This window comes from Balearica regulorum, chromosome 3 (genome assembly GCF_011004875.1).
Source record: "Balearica regulorum gibbericeps isolate bBalReg1 chromosome 3, bBalReg1.pri, whole genome shotgun sequence".
NCBI lineage: Eukaryota > Metazoa > Chordata > Aves > Gruiformes > Gruidae > Balearica > Balearica regulorum.
In genome coordinates this window covers 104,008,688-104,029,724 of record NC_046186.1, presented here as the reverse complement: position 1 = coordinate 104,029,724, position 21,037 = coordinate 104,008,688, and the positions used below count along the sequence as shown (strand labels likewise).

Genomic DNA, 21,037 nt, shown 5'->3' with positions numbered 1-21,037 from the left:
ATTAAGAACTGCTTTTCTGTCGGCGATTCCAAGTTAATGGTAATGGAGATTATTTTCTTATGCAGTTTGCCACAGACTACTCGAGTGTGTGCAAGAAAACAAATTGTGGCCCATTCTGCAAATCTAGGTTAAAGGAATGGGGGGTTTTTTGTTTGTTTCTCTAATGTGTAATTCAGTCTCTTCTGTTCTATCTTCGATTTTAATGTTACAGTAGGGAGATGATTTTTCAGACTTAGAACACAGGTGTTACCTTCCTTGCTCAACAGTAACTTATACTATGTAAACTGTACCTCCCAGTCTGAGTATCTCTTTTTAGTTGTGCTAACACATAGCTTTTTTGAAGAAATTAGTCTTACTTTAAAAGTTTAGATTGATCTTTTAACTTCATTATTTCAAAATAACATGTCAAAAAGATTTGTTTTTACTTCCCTATATGAATTTATCTTTTGACTTGCAATTTTTAAAACCTTTGTCCTCTATATTTGTATGTAACATGACCTACCACGTTTCATAATTACATACATTTTTGAAGTACCCCCCCCGGTATATTTGTGTCAATACTTTTGTCCTTAAATCCTGAACTCAATTATTTAATTCTTTGATTAATATGATTGAAAATGTCTCATTTACTTTTTGTTTTTCTTATATATTTTGTGGGAGGAGAAAAGGGGTGGGATTGGTGAACAATTGGTGAACACCAGTGTTCTTTCACTGGTGTGGTGTTACCTTTTTTAGTGTTAGTTCTTTACTATAGACCTGTAATTCTTATTTTTATCTGTTTGATTTTTGAACCATGATTCAGTTTGATTGTAATCTTCAAGCAGAAAGCATTAGGCCTGAAGTAGTATTCTGAAATATAAATGAAAAGACCAACAGTATTTAAACTTGAGAAGGATATTGTCAGGACAAAACATTTTTTTAAAATCTCGACTTGGAGCTAATTATTTTGTGAGTATGATCAGAGGGCAATTAGCTTCACGCTGGATCTCAGACATTCTTAGATCTGCATTATAACTTTGGTTTTGTGAAGAGTTTTCCATGAAAGTACCATCAGAGATCCTACTGCAAAACCAAAATTATTTATTTTCTAATAATACTTACTGCCCCCCCCCAAAGAAAATGCTTCTACTTTTTATCTTTATACTCCCCTTTTGATGTAAGATGAGGTTATTTTATCTCTGTAAATTATAGTTGAACTGAGGCACATAAAAAAATTGACAAGGAAGGAAGGAGAAAATAAATCTGATAAAATCAAAGGAAAAGCGTAGGTGAGAGAACCAAAGCTGGAAGAGGACAGGACGAAAATGTATTAAGGGGGAAGAGCTGGCTGATTTTGTCCGTTTTTAAAAGCTGGACTCTGATTCCTGTCTTCCCAGTGTACCTCCTCCAGGATATATGTTCAGAACTTCAGCATCTTGACCTCATCTGTAGTTCAAATTTTCTGCACTTCTGACTTCAGCTTTCTCTTAAGTGGAGAACCAGAGATTGATTAATGCCCCCTGGTGAAATACTTGGTTTAAATGATGTGCCTGCCATCATTCAGAAGTTTGGTTAGCAGAGGACAAGAGGATCCTGTTCTCGAGGGCAATATTGTTCATTTTGTGTGTCTGAGATTAAGAACCATATTTATTGCAGACAAATACTCTTTATAAAACCCTAATTATTCCCAAAGCATATTAATCCTATGGGACAGACTTTCTAGAAAGGAAAGTGGTCGAAAGCAGCAATTTTTTCAAGCAGTTGGCCAGTTGGTTAGAATATTTAGTTCTGAACTTTAGAGTGCCTGACCTTGCAACTTTTAATATTTTTCAAAATTGTTTCAGAAAGCAAATGGAAATAAATTCCACCACAGTAACTGTACTCCTCTGTGCACAGACTCTTGGAAGAGTTTCATCTTTTATAATTTGATTCAAGAAAACCAAGTGTAGCTGTAATTGGAGGTGGTAGTGGGTTAATTGCTAGATATATTTTAATTGCCATCAACTGCTATGGTAAAAGAAAATTGCTGAGACTTGAAAATCCTGTGTTCAGCTTCTAATATGTGGTGTGCCATCTAACATTTTTTCAAAAACTTTTATACCCTTTTCCTTTCCAGCCTGCCTCTGTTCTACTCTCGTAGCTTTTGTTTGTTTGATTTGCTTTGTTCCTATGAAGTCCTCATCTGACCCTAGGCATGCTTGTCCTCTTTTTTCCAAGTTATCCAGGTGCTTACGTTGGGCCCTGTGAGAGGGCAAAAGCAGCTCTCTTGCTGTGCTCTATTCCACTGTCATATTATCTTCTGGCAGAAGTAACTGGCACTCGATGTTTTGCAATCCCAATGTGACAAATGTTTTTCTTCTGTGAAACATTGCATACCCTGTACGGTTAGCCAGCAAAGTTAAAAATCATGGAAAATGCTCAGTGCAGGTAGAGTCAGTGAAGATGATAGCTGCTGAACTATTAACAAACCTCAAGTGAATTTTTATGGGTTGTATTTCTTCAGAGCTTTGTAAATTGGTCAACTTTGGGGTAAGTTTTAACATAGTTAGCAAAAAACCAAAATCCTGTGTCACTATCGAGTATGGAGGTGGGAGAGCCTGCCAACAAACTAACTGAAAGAACTGAACAGTGGCTGAAGCTTATGTATCAGAGATCCTTATGGCTCCTTTTTCTTCCTACTCTCTCCTTTGTTCCTAATAGCATTCTCAGAAAATGGCTGTTTGCAATTATTAAAAACTTCAGTGATAAGCAGTATTATGCCTGGTGTAGAAAACTTCTACAAGAAGAGTTTTGAGACAAAAGGTCTAATCTTACATTACAACATGTAATACAACTCTATTATTGGCCTAGCTAGTAGGATCACCTGCAGTTTCAAGGCACTTTATAAGTTAAGCTTTCAATGGAATGTTAACAAAACTGTAACATTATTCAAATGCTAGTTGATATTATTGCTGTTTTTGGGGGAAAAAATTCAAATTGCAAGTATAATCTTTAATGAATTTGATAGTGTGGGTATGGCAAATAAAACATTTTCTTCATTCCTAGTCCAGTTACACCTACTAGTAGACTTGGGGAAATTCAAAGTTGATGTAAGACCTCTTCAATCGTGACATGTAGCACTGGAAACGTCCTTTAAGATCTAAGCAAGTAGGAAGGAAAGCTATATTAATAAAGTGTTAAACAGTTAAAATTGGAGAAGGTCAAGGAATGCCAGAGTTCCACTGTGGATATAGCTAAGCTTTTAAAGATAGCTGTTCATTATTTTATGATTAAGCATATATTCATTACTGTGTCCTTTGTGAAGATGACCCACTACTGATTCAGTATATGAGAATTCCACTCTTTTGTCTTCTCTAGCAAGAAACTAATTTGGACCTTGTATAGTGCCTCAGTAGCTGCAGGTGTCAGTGTCATTCTCCATAGATAAAAGAAATGGAATGTACATTGCAAATACAAAGTTCAGAAAGTGTAATCACACCAGTTTTGAACTGTTGTGGCTAATTATAATCACACCAGTTTTGAACTGTTGTGGCTAATTAGTTTATAGTCTTTGCGGGTGAAAAAAATGACATGAAGTTGTATATGACCTGAATAGTTGAAATCCTCAATATTGCCTGTGTATCACAGTGGTAGAGGTGAACATAAAGCAAAGATCATGTGATATCCTTGGTCAAATTTATTAACACACATGTACAGTCCTCCTAATCTAGAGCAGGGTATGATATTACATTGGGTGGGAGGAGTGGGAGGAGGTCTGCATGGGAAGTTTCCAAGCTTGAATTAGAACAACTAGCTGCTTCAATTGCATGGTGTCTGAATGATGTGCTGCTGTCCCTTTTGCCAAGGTAGCTCTGTAGAGCACAAAGAGCAAGATGCAGTGTGCCTCTGTGGATGACTAACTTCAGCTTCTGCTTTCCTGAAATTCCCTGTATGTGTTATAGTGAGTCTTGTGATGTCTCCAAATTATTATTACAGCTGTTAGCAGTGGGGTTTTTTTACTTAGAAAGAGGTACACTGATCATGGAAATGAGACTAACATCCTAAGGTATTTACAGTCCATGTGCTGCTGTTCTCTGTGTATGCGTTAATGGATAATGGAGCAGCACAATATCAAGTGGTGTTTATAGGACACCAATGCCAAACTCTTTTCATGGTAGCCTCTCAAAGTAGGTTGTGGTTGTTACAAGCAAGTACACGTACACCATATGTGACTGCTATGAAGGGTAGTCTGGCCGTTTCAAAATAAAAGAAAACTAGGAAGAGGGAGAAAAATCTATTTGTGTGCAGTGGAAAGTCTGTTTGTTATAGTCCTGCACTGCTTTAGCCAAAATAAGATTTAGGTGAAGCTATTCTGAAATTGAAACTGATGGTGATGCAAATGGGATCTGTGTCCATAGAGAAACAAGAAGCCCACATAAATCACTTTTGAAACTTCTTAGAGGAAGGCAAGTAATTTAACATGAAGGAGTGGTAATTAGATAAATATGTAGACTCAATAATATAAGTGAAAATTAGGGAAACAGTAATTTGTGGAGGGGAACGCTGAAAAATAAAGCCAGGAACTGAAGCATCTTGAAATTTTAGTATTGAAGTTGTAATTTCTGAGCCTTAAATCAATTTTATTTTTTTGTACTGATCAGTACAGTTATAATTGAAAGTAAATTGCTTTGATGTAATTCCTTTAAGCATTAGCATTACCCGCAAACAAGTTTGTTGTATTTTAAATTTGTGGCTAGGAGAATGCGTGGGCTCAGAGATCAGTTTCCGGAGATCTGGAGGTTGTTTTACCTTTCCTGTAGCTTGGAAGAATAGGATCACTTGCTGTAGCCCTGTGCTGACTCAGCATCCCTAAGAGGAAAGGACAGCGTAATGAATCTTTTGAAGTATTTTGAAGTCAAAAATGTTGCTTTGAATTTTTAATTCTCTCAAATCCATTCAGTATGGATACTGTGTCGCCTGTTGAGAGCTGCAAATTAAGTAGGATAAAGTCCAAGTACTTGGTTAACAGAGGGACCTCCCTGCTCAGGAGTTTGGTATATTGCCTATACGTATGAGGTCGGGAAGTGATTAAATGCAGTGGTCTTCCTGGACTCCTTTTGAATCCCTTCAAGGTGGAGCAGCTGTTAAACAAAATGCCTGTGGCTGCTCTCACCTGGATGAGAATAGTAGTAATAGGCTTATGCTTGCCTCAAGGTGATAATGTGATTGAAAATAGTAAAAGAATTCAGAGTTGTTTGAAGTGCACAGACAAGGAAGCTAAAAACCAGGTATACCTGGATTCTGCTGTCATGTGGGAAAGGCCTATGAGGTTCAGATCTTAAGTCTACCTTTGGCAGTAAGCAACACAAGTGCTTAGGGAAGTGTATAATAGTGTAACAAGTAAGATGTCTTAACGGATAGTTGCTTAACATACTAATATTCCTATTGCACAAAAAGGAAAAGTAATTATTTTTCCCCAAAGAACCATTGTTGGGCATATAGCAAAGATACTAGTGTCTTTCCATAGCCACTATTTGCCTTATCCTGCAATCCACCAACCCAGTCTTAAATTCTAGGGCTTTCTTCCAAGCATACCTCTTATAGGCTTCTGTCCTTGACCTGATTGTGAAACCCAATTTCAGAATTATTCATAGCTGAATTATGTGTAACAAGACTTCTTTTGAGTTCATCTTATGATGAATCTCATGACAAATTATTCAAAGTGTATCTACATAAAAGTTTGGAAGATCAAAACAAAGGAGTTCAGACTCTAATGAATCTAATGAAAAGGTGTGATTCTCCCTCCACCACCATTGTCTCTGTTAAGTACTCTTAGACATCCTCCAAAGAAACCATACCTAATGAAACGAGGCTAGAGTTAATGGTGAACACCTTTGTGAAATGTCGTAACTATAAATGAGGATTAGAATAAACATGGAGACTAATCTGAAATGCTCCAGGAACACAAAGAAACTTAAATCTTATTTGGACCTATATATCTCTTTCACCTCTGTTTTTCCTTTCTTCCATCTAAAAGTTCCTGTTGTCTAGGAGTGATTATTAAAGATGTAAGAATCACACTTCACATGCAAGTGACCAGTGAGAGGCCTTAATTATTCTGTATTTTCTTGAAGTGCTTGTCCTGACGAATGTTTACACCCGTTTTCACTTGTACTTGGTCTTGAAGTATTCTTTTCATTGCAACAATTTATTTGGAGAAAGTGTGTTGAATTTTATTTTTCCTCAAATTTTGGCTTGCGTTTTCATTATTTGTATATTCCCATTGTGGAGCTGAGTGTCAATGAAATTTTACGTTGATTTTTTTTTTTGTTCTTGGAAATTGTCTAAAATCTTGCATTTGTGTCTTGCTTAGGTTTGCCTAATTAAAAACTGAAATGCCAAATAATTTATATGCAGAAATAGTGAGGCATGGTTTGGCTACTGTGAAGTAGAATTAAAATATACAGTGCATACTTTGAAATCTAGGTTTTCGGTGTAAGAAAGGAAATTTGCCATGTCTTATGAAAATATTTTCTGATCTTCTATACCTGATTTGTATAAAAGAACATGTTTTAAAGCAAGCATAACAATTTATTTTTAGCTGCCAGTGTGTTTAGGAGCTAAGCTTAAGATCAGATTTTCAGTCTTGTCTTACTTTTGACTTTAAATCTAGATATTTAAATAGTACATCTATAAATATTGTCAGTAAAAATGACCAGCTTTGTTGTATAATGCAGTATAATTCTCAATCACATGATACTGTCAGTTTTCATTTAAAATCAACTTTTTCAAAACTTATTTCTAAATGAACTTAATCAGATTAACTTCATTTAGTCACATCTGTTCATGATTGTTTTCCCCTTTTACTAGCCATACAAATCATGAAATTAAGCTAATTATATACCATTATCAGCTGCAAAGAACTAGATTCACAGTTTTATACCTTTTAATTCCCTGCAGGAGATTAAGGCTTGTTTTTTGTTAATATGTAAAGTGCAGTAACTTAAATGGATTTCCCCGCAGTTATTGCCAAAGGATTAACTAGTTTCTTATTGTTTTTTCACTATTGTAAATTGGTTTTAAAACATTACATTTTATGTAGTTTCATTGACGGCAGCGCTTGTCATGCTATTGAGAAACATTTTCCAAATCGAAGTGCTATGTACAAGTAATTGTTACACAGCTATAAAGCAAAAGAAATAATTGTCCTGTCAGTGTTTTTTATGGTAACATGATTTTTATCTTCTCTGCTCCTCCCTCTTTTTTGGGGGGCTTGGGGGGATGCCCTCACACAGGTGATGATGAGCAGAGTGATTGGTTTCATGAAAATGAATCTGGTGGAGCATGTGGAATTACGGGGGTCATTCCATGGTGGGAACAAGAAGACTCTGCAGAACTGGAGAGAGAATTGCCTGATCCAGTCTTTGAAAGTATCTTAACTGGTACTTTCCCTCTTATGTCCCGTTCAGGGAGGAGAGGTAAGTAGCAATCAAGCAAATGCAAATTTTAGACTCAGTTGGGTACAGTAGAAAGATATCTGTGGATTATACAAAATATGTAAAATGTTGGCAAGATCTTGGAGTTACCAGTTTGTTTCCTTGAACTATTTATTTTTTAAGATATCATTAGAGAGAAATAATTTTAAAAGTCAATTATTAGAAAAGTCAGAAAGTGTAAAACTTGGCTCATTTTGATAGCCTACTCTTATATTCGTTATTTTGATGTTTGCAGTGAGAATTATTAAATGTTATTTAAAGTGAATCTTTATATTCCATTTTGTTCCTGGCTTCTGTGATAATATTTAGAATTCTACAGAAGTTCATTAATTCGAAGGCTGGAAAGACTAGTGTGACCATCTGCTCTGCTTTAGTCGGGCCATGTTGTTTGTAGAGAAGAGGGAAGGGTTCCTTTAGAACAAGGATTGAGATTGTAACTTAAAAAATATCTTTTTTTCTTTAAAATACTTTAAACGACTGTGGATCCAGTGTGTCCTCGGCAAGTTGTACCAGTATTAGATTGCATTTACAGCTAGGAACCCACTCTTGTCTAAAGATTGAAGTTGTCAGACCTCTGCTGCCAAAAAATTTTGTTGTACCTTCCCGCTACCTCAAGGATCTCCTTTCACATTCAAATACAAATCTTTTATATGAGCAGTGGTCAAATCACTTTTAAACTACTCTGCACACTAAATGTATTGAATTCTTTTGTGAGGCTTATTTTCCAGATGCTTGGAATTGTTTCTGAGGACTTGGTCTCTACATATTTACCAGATGTAACGTTTTCTAGTACTAATGAAGTTGTAAGTGATGCAAAAATCACTTTCTTACTGTAGTTCAGTATGCTCTGCTTATGCAGCCAACTGTGCATAGAACCAGGATGGTAGTAAGAATATCTGTGGAAACGTTCATTTTCATGACGACTTAGCTTTTCTCTCACTTTTCCCGTTCTGTGCTCTGTTTCCACCAGTACAATTCTTGACAATATTAAGATGGTTTTGTTTAATTGAAATCAGATGAATAGATTGGTATGTAATGGTGAATTTTATTGGTTATATGGTATAGGAAGTATTCTTAAATCAATTTGTACTTCCTTTTTGTAGGTTTCCAGAGTAGATTTAGTCATCTTCATGGAATGCCAGCAAGAAACATAAAAAAGGCTTCAGGAAATCAGAATGCATTGGTAGGTGCTTTTATTTGTGTAAGCTAATGTGCACAGTTCTTAGAGGTTTTTGGGGGAGGGCATTATTTAACATTTTCAATATATATCTTATGTCTGTATGAATACATGTTTTTTTCCTTCTTACAATGAAAATCAAACCAAAGTTATTTTAAGTTTTTCTGATGCTGAAAGTACTATATTATGATGCATTCCTTTGGACTGAGTCTGTTCTAAGGCTGTGACTACAAATGAGATGTTTGGGGGTTTTCAGTGCCTTCAGCTCTAGGAGCAATGCTTGTCAGTGAAGGAAAAAAAATCCAACTGTCCTTGCAGTTTTGTACAATCTAATTGCATTTTCCCATAGCTTTTTTTTTTTCCTAAAATAAGATTCTAATGAATTTTTAAGAATTTGTTCTTTGGAGGAGGGCATGAGAAGAGAGACTTGATGCTTTAAAATGTTAAAATGTATTGATTGTAGTGCATTCTATTCCTTTCCTATCAGAATAGTGTTCGGAAGAGGATAATGTGAGAGAATCTTATCAGTGTATAATAAACATATTCCAGCATGATAAATACTACAACATTGATGTTCTTTGAGAACATTAAATGTTTTCAAATTTTGATTTGCCTAAACAAAATAAAGTGCTTCTGAGAAATGCAAGAGCTATTATATGCGGAGAGAACAGAAAGGAACTGTTAGAAATTTAACTCATTTTGAAGAGGGAAGGTTTCTATAATTGAAGTCCCTGTCCAATAATTGCCATTTGGAGCCGAATAAGATGCTTTAAAACCTTGGCCTGTGATCTCTGCTGCTAGTGGTCGTGAATTAGATGAATGCTATCTAGTTCTTGGTTTCCTATCTACCTATTTTTATTTTTGGTTCAGTGCTTGCTTGAGCATATCTGGGATTTGTAGCCCATTTTCTAGGCTTATTGCAATTTCACTCTGGTATTTTATAGGAGCTATTATAACTGATAGGTTGGCTTCATGGTATTGATGATACATGGCTTAACTACCCTAAAAACTGCCTTTTCCTCTAAATTGTAAAAAGGTGATTAAATTTCAATTGATGAAGATATACTGTGAATGCATGTATATAATAAAAAATCCTAATGTTTATTTTCTGCTACACTTTCTGGATTGTCCTTAGGAGCCCATTTTGCCTTCCAGTCAGGATATCTCACCTATAAAGGTGGTATCGTAGTTCCCTTTGTAACAAAAATGCAAGCCAATCTACTAAAGCCTGATAATTCAGTTACCTGCAGTTATTAAATATATCATTTACATAGTGTTGTGAAACAGGGTTGACATGTGCATGTACCTTCTAAGCCACTATGTTTAGGTGGGAGTGCATATATAGAATGTGGATGTGCAGTTGGCTCTTCAGATGCAGTTTTCTGACCTTCTTAATGACTATTTATGTTTGTGGTCTCATCTGCTGCATCTGTCTTTGCAAACGTAGCTATATAAGCCAGAGCTCATGTGCTTCCTTTTGTCAGTGATTGCTTCTTAAAGAAAATCTTTTTTAGATACTTCAATCCAATGAGCAAAAGAAAAAAGTCATTTAATACCTGTGACATCTGATAACACAGAACAAGAAGTAATTACTGCTATTAAATGGTAACAGTGAGGAAGAGCAAGAATGCTTTTAGAAAGATTAATATCCTGAGGAAAGAACACTGCAGACTCAACTCATTGAACAGAGTTGCAGTGTGACTTAATTCTTTTTTAATAGTGAGGAGTCTGTCTGTATCGCTGCTTTTACACGGGCTTTAAAGGGAGACAAATTAAAAAAATGGAGTTGCCTACTGAGATACACTACGTAAACGGCATGCATTATATCCTGTATTCAGTCTAAGGATGTGTCATCCTCTGTCAAAAAGTGTTTAATGCCCAACTATTTGGGTGTTTTCTTGTAAGAGAAACATCAGGCTAAGAATGTGAATATTACTTGCTATATACCAAGGAAACTGCCAGCTTACGTCATTTTTGTACCACAGTTTCTAGAAGCAGTGGTAGTTGAGAATTAGAGGAAAAAATGCTGTTCTTTGTGGACCAGTTAGTGAACTTTCATTTGAAGTAGCCACAGCTGGCACTTAGATTATGTTCAGGTGTTTTTCCTGCATTTCAGTGATGAGTTGCTTAATTTGCACAAACTCATGAGTCTTTCTGTTATCAAGTATACTGTGTTTGAATTAACACACTTTTTTAATGATCATACAACACTGGACAAGCAAGAGAGAAGTAAAAAACCTAGCATGCAAATACTGTGAAAATCCTTGCCTAATCCAATGTGCAGGTTGAATGAGTTTTCATACAGCAAATGACAACTGAAAAAGCTGAGCAAGGAAATGAAAAAAAAAATATTCATCACAACTGGCCTATATACTTTGGATTGTCCAATTTACTTAAGATAGGCACATTTTTTTATGGAATCCGTAATTAAATGGTTTGTCAGTCATATATGTTGGCATACAGTTATATTGCTGGTTTTTCATGTCTTCATTGCTTTGTTTTGTGGCAGCATCATTTGTAACAGAACTATTATTTGAAAAGAAATAGAAAAACATGTGGCTTTTCTAATGCACTATGTTTTTGGTCCTGCCTGTGTCAAGTTGCTAGTAGCAACTTTAAAATCAGAAACATGGTACATGTACTTTTATACCATACCAGTATTTAATGTACTTTTTTAATAAGGTATATTGCATGAAATCTTACTGTGCTTGGTTGAATTCTGCAGTTTTATGTGACCTGATCAACTATTCCCAACCCCTGCAGTCTTTTATGTGAGGCAAAAGTTCTACAATTTAGAAGTAGTGTTCTGTGAATGAAATGCTGATTTCCTAGAAGGAATGCTTTTTTGTCCAGCCTTTTTTCTGTGTGTGTTTATAGACTTCCATGTAATTTGTATACTACTATATCTCTGTCCTTTCCAACAAATTACATATGAAACTTTGGTATTTAGCAGAATAAAATCAGAAATCTAACATTTTAGATTAATTGGAAATGTGAAGGTTCATTTCTATGATGTGGAATACTAGATAAACTCTTTATCTTCCATGATTAAGGCCACCATGCTTTTTTCACATGAATTCCTGGGGAGATCACAAAAGCCCTAATTAAAAAAAAAAGTTAATAATTATAGTTAGTGAAAATAGAATGTGGCTGCTTTTTCATTTCTTTCAAAATGTTTTGCCAACTTAGTACTCAATGACTGAAAAATCTCACTTTTGTTTACAACTCCTCCATACAAATAAGTGAAGGTTTTAAAAATCAGTGCTGCTGTCTTAGCTGTTCCTTGTGTAGTTCTAGATACTGTTCCTTCTCTGAGACAGGGAGAGACATTGTAGAGTTTTGTCTGAGGACTCTTATGTGTCATCTCTTCCTGCCTGGATTCCTTGTCTGGGCTAGAAACTGGGAAGTGATTTCACTGGACTTAAATGCAAAAAATATGACCAATAAAAAGAATGCTTTCTTTTGACTCTGCCAGTTTTTCCATCCATCACCTTTAGGTCGTCGGTTTTGATTTCGTGATGTTAAAGACAGCCTATTTTAAGTCTTGCACTCCTGGGATGGATTTTTTTTTCTTTTTGCAGAACTGTACTGTTGAGCTTAACATAGTTGTAATTATTCAAAAAGTACGTAAAGAATGAAAGTGACATTTCCAAGACCTATTATCTGAAGGTGTCTGGGTATTTCTGTCAAATCCTGTGACTCTTTTTCAAAAATTGAAAGATAAGAGCTTTTCTCAAAAAAGTTGTTGTCAGATAACTACTGTTCTATTGATGTGAAGAGAAAAGATGTGTTGAGCACTTCTGCTTTTTAACTGCTTTCAAAATGTAAAATCAAATCAAACATTTCTGTTTAAGTTCTTTCTAACTGAAGGAACAGACAGGTGTTTTAATGAATCTTTTTCTTATTGTCAAAATATTTTGGAAATTGAGTGAAATGGTATTAGATAAGAAACCTTGTTACAGATCTAAGGAATGTGTCCTTGAAGAGTAAGTTGGATGTTGTTTTTATAGTATTGGACAGAAGCCTCTTTATGGATGCTCTGCAACTTTTGGAGGAACACTGCTTCTCATGTTAAAGTTGATGTGGTGTTGTGGAGAATTCTTTTACGCTGGATGTGTGGCATACAGTCGGATGAAACAATTCTGTTTCAGTGAGGTGCATGAAATAACTTACTTGTGGGGTTGTAATTAGTCAGTTAATGACACTTGTTATTTGGAGCAATGGTCTCTAGGTCAAACTCTGTGGAAATGTGAGTGGTATTAGATGATGTCCTGTTGCATTCCAGATTTTCACTTGTTCAATATCAGGAATATTAGGCCTCTATCTGAGGATGGCATTTTGAAACCTTACACTGCTAAAGCTCTGAATTAATTTTCCTTTAAGTGGGTAGGAGGGTAGGGGCTTTTGGGTTTTTTTCTAATGGGGGTTTTATTAAGATTTCCCATCATCAAAAATATTTTCAGCTATTTAAAGCATTTCTTGCTGTGCTTTTATATTTTAAAACCTTTCCTTGTTTGTAATTGTCTTAAATTTATATCTGCTTATGCAAAATGTAGTGAATAAGTCATGCTGTTTTAATCATCGCTCTAGTTAACTCAGTAACCTTAGTTTTACAATTTCCATGAGGAGTGGGTGGACTCCTGTACTTGTGTGCTTCCTGCAGATATGGTTTTTCAGACAGAAAAATGCAGGTTGTTAGCAGAGGAGCTGCTGTTGTGATGGCAGTTTAGGCTCCACCTTTGATTCTTCCAGTGTTCAGTCACTATTGGCAAAAATGCCACAATTTTCCCAAGCAATGAGTCAAATGACACTCTTCCAGACTTCAGAACTTAGTCATGTTGAAATAGCTTTATTTTATGAGAAAACAAAGGGGGGAAAAAATGCTTCTGTCAGATTTCAAAACCCCATTATGAACAATGTAAGTTTCAAAAATGGGATGTAAATATTGGGGATGATGAGTTATCTGTGATGTTCTTAACTCCATGTATCTAATTTTTTTGGGGGGAACTGCTTACTGTTCTTACACCTGCTATGTATTTTGCATAGTAAGAGGTTCTTTCTTCCACAAATTAATTTTCAGATGCGTTTTTTGCTAAAGCTTTCACTTACACTGATGCAAGCTTAATATAAGTTGTTCCCCCTGCCACGGTAAGCACCTGATGGAAGAGTGAAAGTTTCTTAGTGACTTTAGTAATAGCTTAGCATACTTACTCATCAAAAGAATCACAACTATACCTGTACCATGTTTCATAGTAGCTCAGTATTTCTCAAAGTGGTTCCCATCACTGGTGTCACCAATGGTGATACCTATATTAGGGCACAGTTAAATCTTGTGATTGTTCAAGGCAGAGCATTAGAATGAGTAGATCAGTTTTGTCAGTATAGTTGTCATTTTTCCAAAGTATTTTGAATTCTACCTATCATTTATGAGATCCTCATGGTTTAATAAAGTCTACCTTACTACCTGTGGTTTTTTTTAACTGACAGTGATTTTTGTGTCACTTGTAATTATCTAATGAAAATCTGTGATCATCTTTGTGTCATCAAACCACTAAACAGGCACAAATAGTACACAGCATTTCTGTCGCATTTGAAGCTGCAGTTTATTAGCCGAAATGGAGTTACAGGTAACTCAAAGATCAAGTGTTTAGATTTCAACAAATCTAAGGTTGTTCAGTTTTGTTGTTAGTTCTGTTGCCTAAGTGTAAAATCCCTCTGTCACAATTAAAATAGCTAGAGAAATCCTCAGCTGGTTTGTAATAGTTGTAAAGGCACTAACTGGTGAAGGTGAGCATGTTTGTTTTATTCTTTTCTTCTATATCACTTATCTTGTAAATTAGAATGTATAGTCTTGAATTGTGGCCTAGTTTTGTTCTTAAGAAATGTATGCCTATCAAGAAAACAAAATAGTTTAAATACATTGAGCAATTAATAGCTTAGAGGTAACAATTGTACTTTATCAACAAAAGGAAGCTATCTTGTAAGTATAAATACTGAAACAGATACTCTGTGCAACAGAGCTGGCAATGGTTTTTCTTGGTACGTTTCACCTGCTGGGACAATCAAAGCATACCATTAAGATATCAAAGATTAACTTCTGTCTTCTAAAGTGAATGTGGGGACTTAGTCTCTTTTCTTGGAGTCTCATTTCAAGTATAGTGTCAAAAACAGCATTCCACTTCAGCAAAATAATTGCCCTCCAGCATTAGTCTCAGAAATGCCAAATGTGCTGTTTGTTTTTTAAATGCCTCTTGTGGTTTATTCATGGTGACAAGTGCTGAGAACTGTTAGTTTGAGCAGTATTCCTTGTAATTCACCTTAACCCAACTGCTCAAATGATAGTCATCTACAATTTCACTTAAGTTTACTTTTAAACCAGGGCAAATAGCATAATGATATCCCTTTTATTCTTCAGTTAGTGTCTGTCTTGAAAACAGATTTAATACAGTTTTACAGCACTCCTTACAGATAATAATGATTTTAAAAACGTCTGACTTCAAAATAGGAGGCAGCATAATTATTCCTCTTGTTTTCTGCTGCTTCTCACAAAGAAATCCCCCTTTGTGGTGTCTGGCTGCAAGAAATGTTTCGTCTGCAGACATTTGGAATTTACTTGCTTTGACTTCCTAAGTCCATATTGGTTCTTTGATATTTTATGCAATTCTAATGGAAAGAATTTGTCTTTAAATGTGGTTTGGTTTAGCATCTTTTCCTGCAAAAATTTCACTCAGTTATGTCTCTTCCAGAGACTTCTTAATGGCTCAATAGCAGTGTTTTGAAGCATTAATGGTAAAACAGCGTCTTGTATCCAGAGTCAACTTAGGAGTTGTGTTTCCTTGTATTGTGCTAGATGGGGGAGTTGATCATTTAATGCTGAGGATAGGCAGAAAAGTATATGTGTAGTAGGTAAGGAACACATGCACAGATACCGTGGCTTAGCTGATGAGCAACATCTCATTTATGCTGTAGTAAGATCATAAGTGTCAAGTAAATCATGACAGTGATTTCAGTTAACACACTGTTTAGCATTTTTAAACTGAAAGCAAGTACAAGATCAGATACAACTCCTAAACTGGTCAAACTGTCTTCCTAATTCAAACTATAGTAACTCATTCACACAGGTAGGTTTTCCACTCCATGGGAAACTTTGTCTTTTTGCCTAGAATAGGTGGTGTGGGAGAATGAGGGCTACTGATAGAACACCTTGAAAACAGTCCATATGTTTTTTCAGTTGCATTTCATACGGTGGACATCTATAGGGAAAACAATGGCACTTTAGATCTCTAGGAGAAGTACTCTGCCTATCTCTAGACATCTAGATTAAGCCTATTGATAGTAACCTTCCAGCCTTGTTCTGAGATACACAATTTATACTCAGATGCACTCCTTTGTTTACTAGCTCTGTTCTAGCTTTATGTAATACATACTAAAAAAACCTCGTCTGAAAAGTGATCAATATCATTTAGCAGCTTATCATTCAAATATTTTCTATAAGGAAAAGATGGGGAATTAAAATGTTTTAATCTTGTTTGATTTATAACAAAAGCAAAAATACAAACTGCAACTTAAAATGTGGGGTGGTTTTTTACCATATAGTTATATGGCTGGTACGCAGAGTAAGAGGCAGCTGTAAAAACAGTGAATTAAAGTGGATGTTTAGTGTCCTCTCCAGCAATTTGTCATGGAGATGCATATATCAAATAACTTCCAAATACAGCACAGAAAATAAAGCAGCAAACAGACATGATGCATTGTATGGAAATTGAATCGCCCAAGAAAATTACTCTGCTGCTTTTGTAATGTGAGATATGATACAGGAATGAAGAGGTACTTCCCTGCCATTCTGTTTGATTGCTGTGACTTTGATTAGATGTAAAGACAATGTTCTATATCCTGTTAAAAATAACCTTAAAGTGGAGTGAACCACAGTGGTTGTAGCTGAATTTACCTGTGACTTAGCTGGAAAATGACATGTTTGCTACCATTTTGTTTCTTGAAATAAGAAAATCAAATGTGCATATTGAGAGTGTAGTTTTGAGGAGTGAAGAAAGTACTCAAAACTTCTTAGGGACTGTCTCTTCTGGTAGTTATCATGTGGTATTTACAGCAAGTAAACATGTAACTGAATGCAGAAGAGACCCTTTATCGAACTGTAGGCTTTAATGTGTTTCTGAGAGATCTTCAAATTGAATGAGTTGCAGGAGTGAATACCTTCTTAAACATGTTTATCCAATATCAGAGACTGCAATGCTAACTTTAAATAAGTGGTAATAAGCAATCCTAGATTGGAAAGGTTATTTCCTGAAGGTAATCAGTAAATTAATACCACTGAGTTGTGAGGTGAGGCACAGGAAAATTCAAAGCTCCTCTGTTTAGTGATCTCTCGATGTTGTGGAAAACCCTACATGTAACGTTGGTCTGATCTTTTTAAAAGCATAGTGATCTTTGTTTTGTGTGTACTTAAACCATTTGTCCAATTTCCGATGTACGTATCATATATCAGAATAAAGAGGACAACAAGAAAAGGTTTGTTAACATTGGCATTTCCAGCTGGAGTGGTTCAAGATAGTGTTGGTCCTTGCTTTTTAATTACTGTTCCTTCAGTTAGGACACAGCAGCTGCTTTTTTAGTTTCTTTTCCAGGTGAAGCGTAACCTATTATAATTGATCAAGTGAACCCTTTCAGTCCAACGGTTTTGATTACTGTTCAAAAACTCAGCCTCTTGCAGTTTGATTTGGCAAACTCTTACTTGCTTCTGATGATCTGATTTTTGTTGTGATTTGTTTTTTCTTTTCTCACTATTAACTTCAAGTAGTTCCTCATTTGACAGGTGATTTTAAAACCTGCGTTCACAAGTATGAGTCACTTACTCTGTTGTTTCTCAGCCTTGACTTAGCACTCCTGCAGATTATGGTTTTAAAGGTCAAGCAATAAACTTATCCTCAGTTCAGAGAACTAAAAATTGTTTATTTAGGCAGTTGTTTTCTTACTGCTAGCTGATGGGCAAACTCTGTTGGAACTGTCCTGCTATAGATGTATATTTTTTTAAACACTTGTGAAATTCACCGTAAAGAACATTAGATAAAATGTGTCCCATTTTCCCTTCTCCCTGACCCCTTCCTGTTTGATTTCTTAGTTCTAAAAGACTTATTTTACAAAGACATAAACAGGTAGATACAGTAGGCCTACAGTAGATTGCATTTTTATTCTCTATACAATAGAGTCAAACTGGAGAAAAAGAAACCTTTTTCCTGTTTTATGTCATGCTGTTACGCTTTGAAAAAGAAAGCATGCATATGGTGATAGAGATTTTTGTTACCATACTACTTTCTCTTTTGTTCATGTTTTTTAAAACTCTGGAATCTAAGCATTGGTGTAGATCTAAGGCAAATTAAGACAAGTTGCAGTACGTAGAATAACTTTAAGAACATTGCCTGCTAGAAGTTTCCATAAGGCAGCTTTCCCATGCAGTGCAATATAGCATTTAACTAAAAGATGGGAAATGACTGCATAAAAACGAGGGGGGGATTTGCATAAATAAAAGCTAGCATTTTAGTGTTAAGTTGGGCAGAAATATGTCAAAATATATTGTTATCCCTTGTTCAGGAGAATGGAACACTTAACTATATTTTGTCATTGTCGAGAAGAAACTATGTAATAGTTGCATTGTATATAATATTTTAAAACTTTGAAAGATTTATTAAAGTTTTCTTTGTACACAAACTGATATCTTTATAAAATGAATTCCCCTGTATCAGTGATGTATATGTATATTTTCTTTAGGGTTTGATGTGATTTTTCTTATTTCAGGAAAACAGCTTCATTTACATAGGCTGTTTTACTGCATCTTACATTAAATATTACTAGAATGTGGAAAATGTTTTAAAAATATTTGGGGGTTGATGGATTAGTACTCTTCAAAGGGAAACAAAACACTAAATATTTCTAATCCTGCATTATTTACCGCATGGGTGGTTAAATGCTACTTTAAGCCCCATAAAATTAAAAGGGAGAAATCTGCCAACTGTAGCAGGAATTGGATTTAGGAAGAGTGGTACAGAGCCAAAATATTGCTACAGAATTAAATGTCAAAAATCTTCTTTAATAGTAGATATATAGTTCACAGTGCCTGGTTATGATTAATACATTTAATCTAAATCACTGAAAGTTGCTCTCTCCTTTTCCATAAAATACAATAGGACACAAATCAGTTTTACTGTAGGTGGATAACAATTGGAAAATAATGCATCTTCCCGCCCAATAAATTGTCAGTTATACCTTTTAACTAAAATCGATTCATCTTTCCAAAATTTATTACAATTTCTAATAATAAATCTTTTCAAATGTTTATTCATTTGCTTTTTGATACATTTGTGCCACTTTTGCTATGTCTAATGTTTTTTTCTTTTGATTCATTGTAAATTAGAAAATCTATATTGAGTCAATTTTCTAGTTAAGAAGTTAAAATCTATAACCTAGCCATTTTTTCATAGTCTCCTTTGCACATTTTAATACCCTTGAACTTAGATACAATCCAGTAAATTCTGATCAGAAGGTGATTAAAAGACTTTTCACTGCAACTTCTTGACTGAGGGCCAGATTCATAAAACAAGTACTTATAAGATTGTTAGCTGGTTTCTCCTGCACATCTCCCTGATGCAAAGAGGAAGATTGAAGAAGCTATAGTAAATGAACAGATACGTAGGTTTTGGCCAAAGATTTGTAGTACGCACAATCAGAATTGCCCTTTTGAGTTAGAATCCAGCTGTGACCATACCGTGTATGACAGAAGCTTCCTTTTGTCCCTTTATAGCAGCAGGACAATGATAGTACTGGAGATCACTAAAGCACACTGTGTGTTTCCCATTATTTGTCTGTTGTCTGCAGTTATCCAAGGCTGACCTCTTCAAGTGTGGTCATCTGCTACTTCACATTCCTAAAAAGTAACACCTTTGTTAAGAAGAAAATATTTGAAAAGAAATTTTTCATCGCTTTCTCTAATGATTGATCTGCTAATCTGTGTTGTGAAATTGTGTTCACTGTTCAGCAGTTCCCTGCTCTGTATATAATAAAATGTGTCAGAGAAGGATAGTCTTAATTTTTAAAAAATCTACCAATAAGCATATTTCCTGTCCTGATCCAGTTAAACAATGTGATCTTTTAGTCACTTTTCTGACAAGAATTATGTATGAGAAGCTTAATCTAGTATGTAGCCATATCAGATTTCTTAATGCGCAAACCTGTTTTGTTTATATTGTCAATGTCAACTTTGGCAGAATAGAGGGAGAGGGTTAGCAAATGTTTCAAACATAGCTATGAAGAAAATTACATTCATAATTTGAACCTGATCTACAGTATCACTTATTGGTAAATTTGTGTAGATGAAAGTATCCTGGGTTTTAAAGTGATTGATTTCAGAGTTAAAAAATCATTTGTGTGGATGGATTGGAATTCATTAATTTTACTAATTACACAGTGAAGAAAACAGATGTTTTCTTAGGCAAAGATCAGGCTTTAATTACAGGTCTTTACCTGCCTCATCTAAAAATAGTGTCAATATGTCATGTCCCTCTCAAGTTAATTTCTTATTTTTATGTGGAAGTACGATTCTGTACACATTTGTTAAGCCTTACTCTAATTAGGTACAAATACAAATCTAATACTCAGAGTACTACTGAGGGGTACATGTGTCATAAGGCATGTATTTTGATAAATTCTTCAAGAGTAAGTTGAGTAAAGATTGCCTCTTTAAAATGTCAAAATCAGTGCTACCCAGTACCACTCTATTTCCAATTATAATAGTGTGTGTTACAAAAAATAATCAAACCCACTTGTAACAAAGCTGAGTTTCCAGCAGTTATATAAATCTGTCTGGAGTCCCCTTAGGACTCTTATTCTGAGGTAGGTACTCTGTAGAACTACAGCCTGCATATGAGAAAGGCAGAGTAAGCTACCATAGAATTAGAGGAAGAACCTAACAGAGGTATAGTGTATGTTCATTTTGTCCTTTACCAAATTGTTATAAATGTTGTCTGTTTTAATTGCTTTAAATATGTATTTGTCACTGCCACGGCACAGTGGAGATCACCTAACTGCTACTAATAATTGGCAAGATCCAGAAAGAAGTTACCAACAGCCTGAGAATGCGTGATCCATAGAAAGAGTAACTCTATTTTTGCCATGTTCTTCTGTGCTTGGAAGAAGTGCCTGAGAGGAAAGAAGCTAGCAAAGCATTAGTAGGCGTAGTTGATAGAATGAATATTTAATGGAGTAAACTGATGCAAGACTGTAAATGAACTCAGAGAAGTAACAGTTGTCATATCAGAAACTTGATCATTTTAACTTTGTGTAAAATCTTTCTAACTTAAAAACATAATTTTCTTAGTACTTCATTATACCTTCTTTG

At 35.1% G+C, this 21,037-nt stretch overlaps 1 protein-coding gene across 1 annotated transcript in view; it reads left to right on the top strand.

Annotated features, from left to right (window-relative positions):
• Positions 1 to 21,037, top strand: part of GPATCH2 (G-patch domain containing 2) — a 119,288-nt gene that overhangs the window by 15,153 nt on the left and 83,098 nt on the right. Inside the window, exons 4-5 of the mRNA XM_075749281.1 lie at positions 7,254 to 7,436; positions 8,558 to 8,637. Of these exons, the coding sequence (XP_075605396.1) occupies positions 7,254 to 7,436; positions 8,558 to 8,637 (263 nt within the window). The remainder of the gene's footprint in view (positions 1 to 7,253; positions 7,437 to 8,557; positions 8,638 to 21,037) is intronic.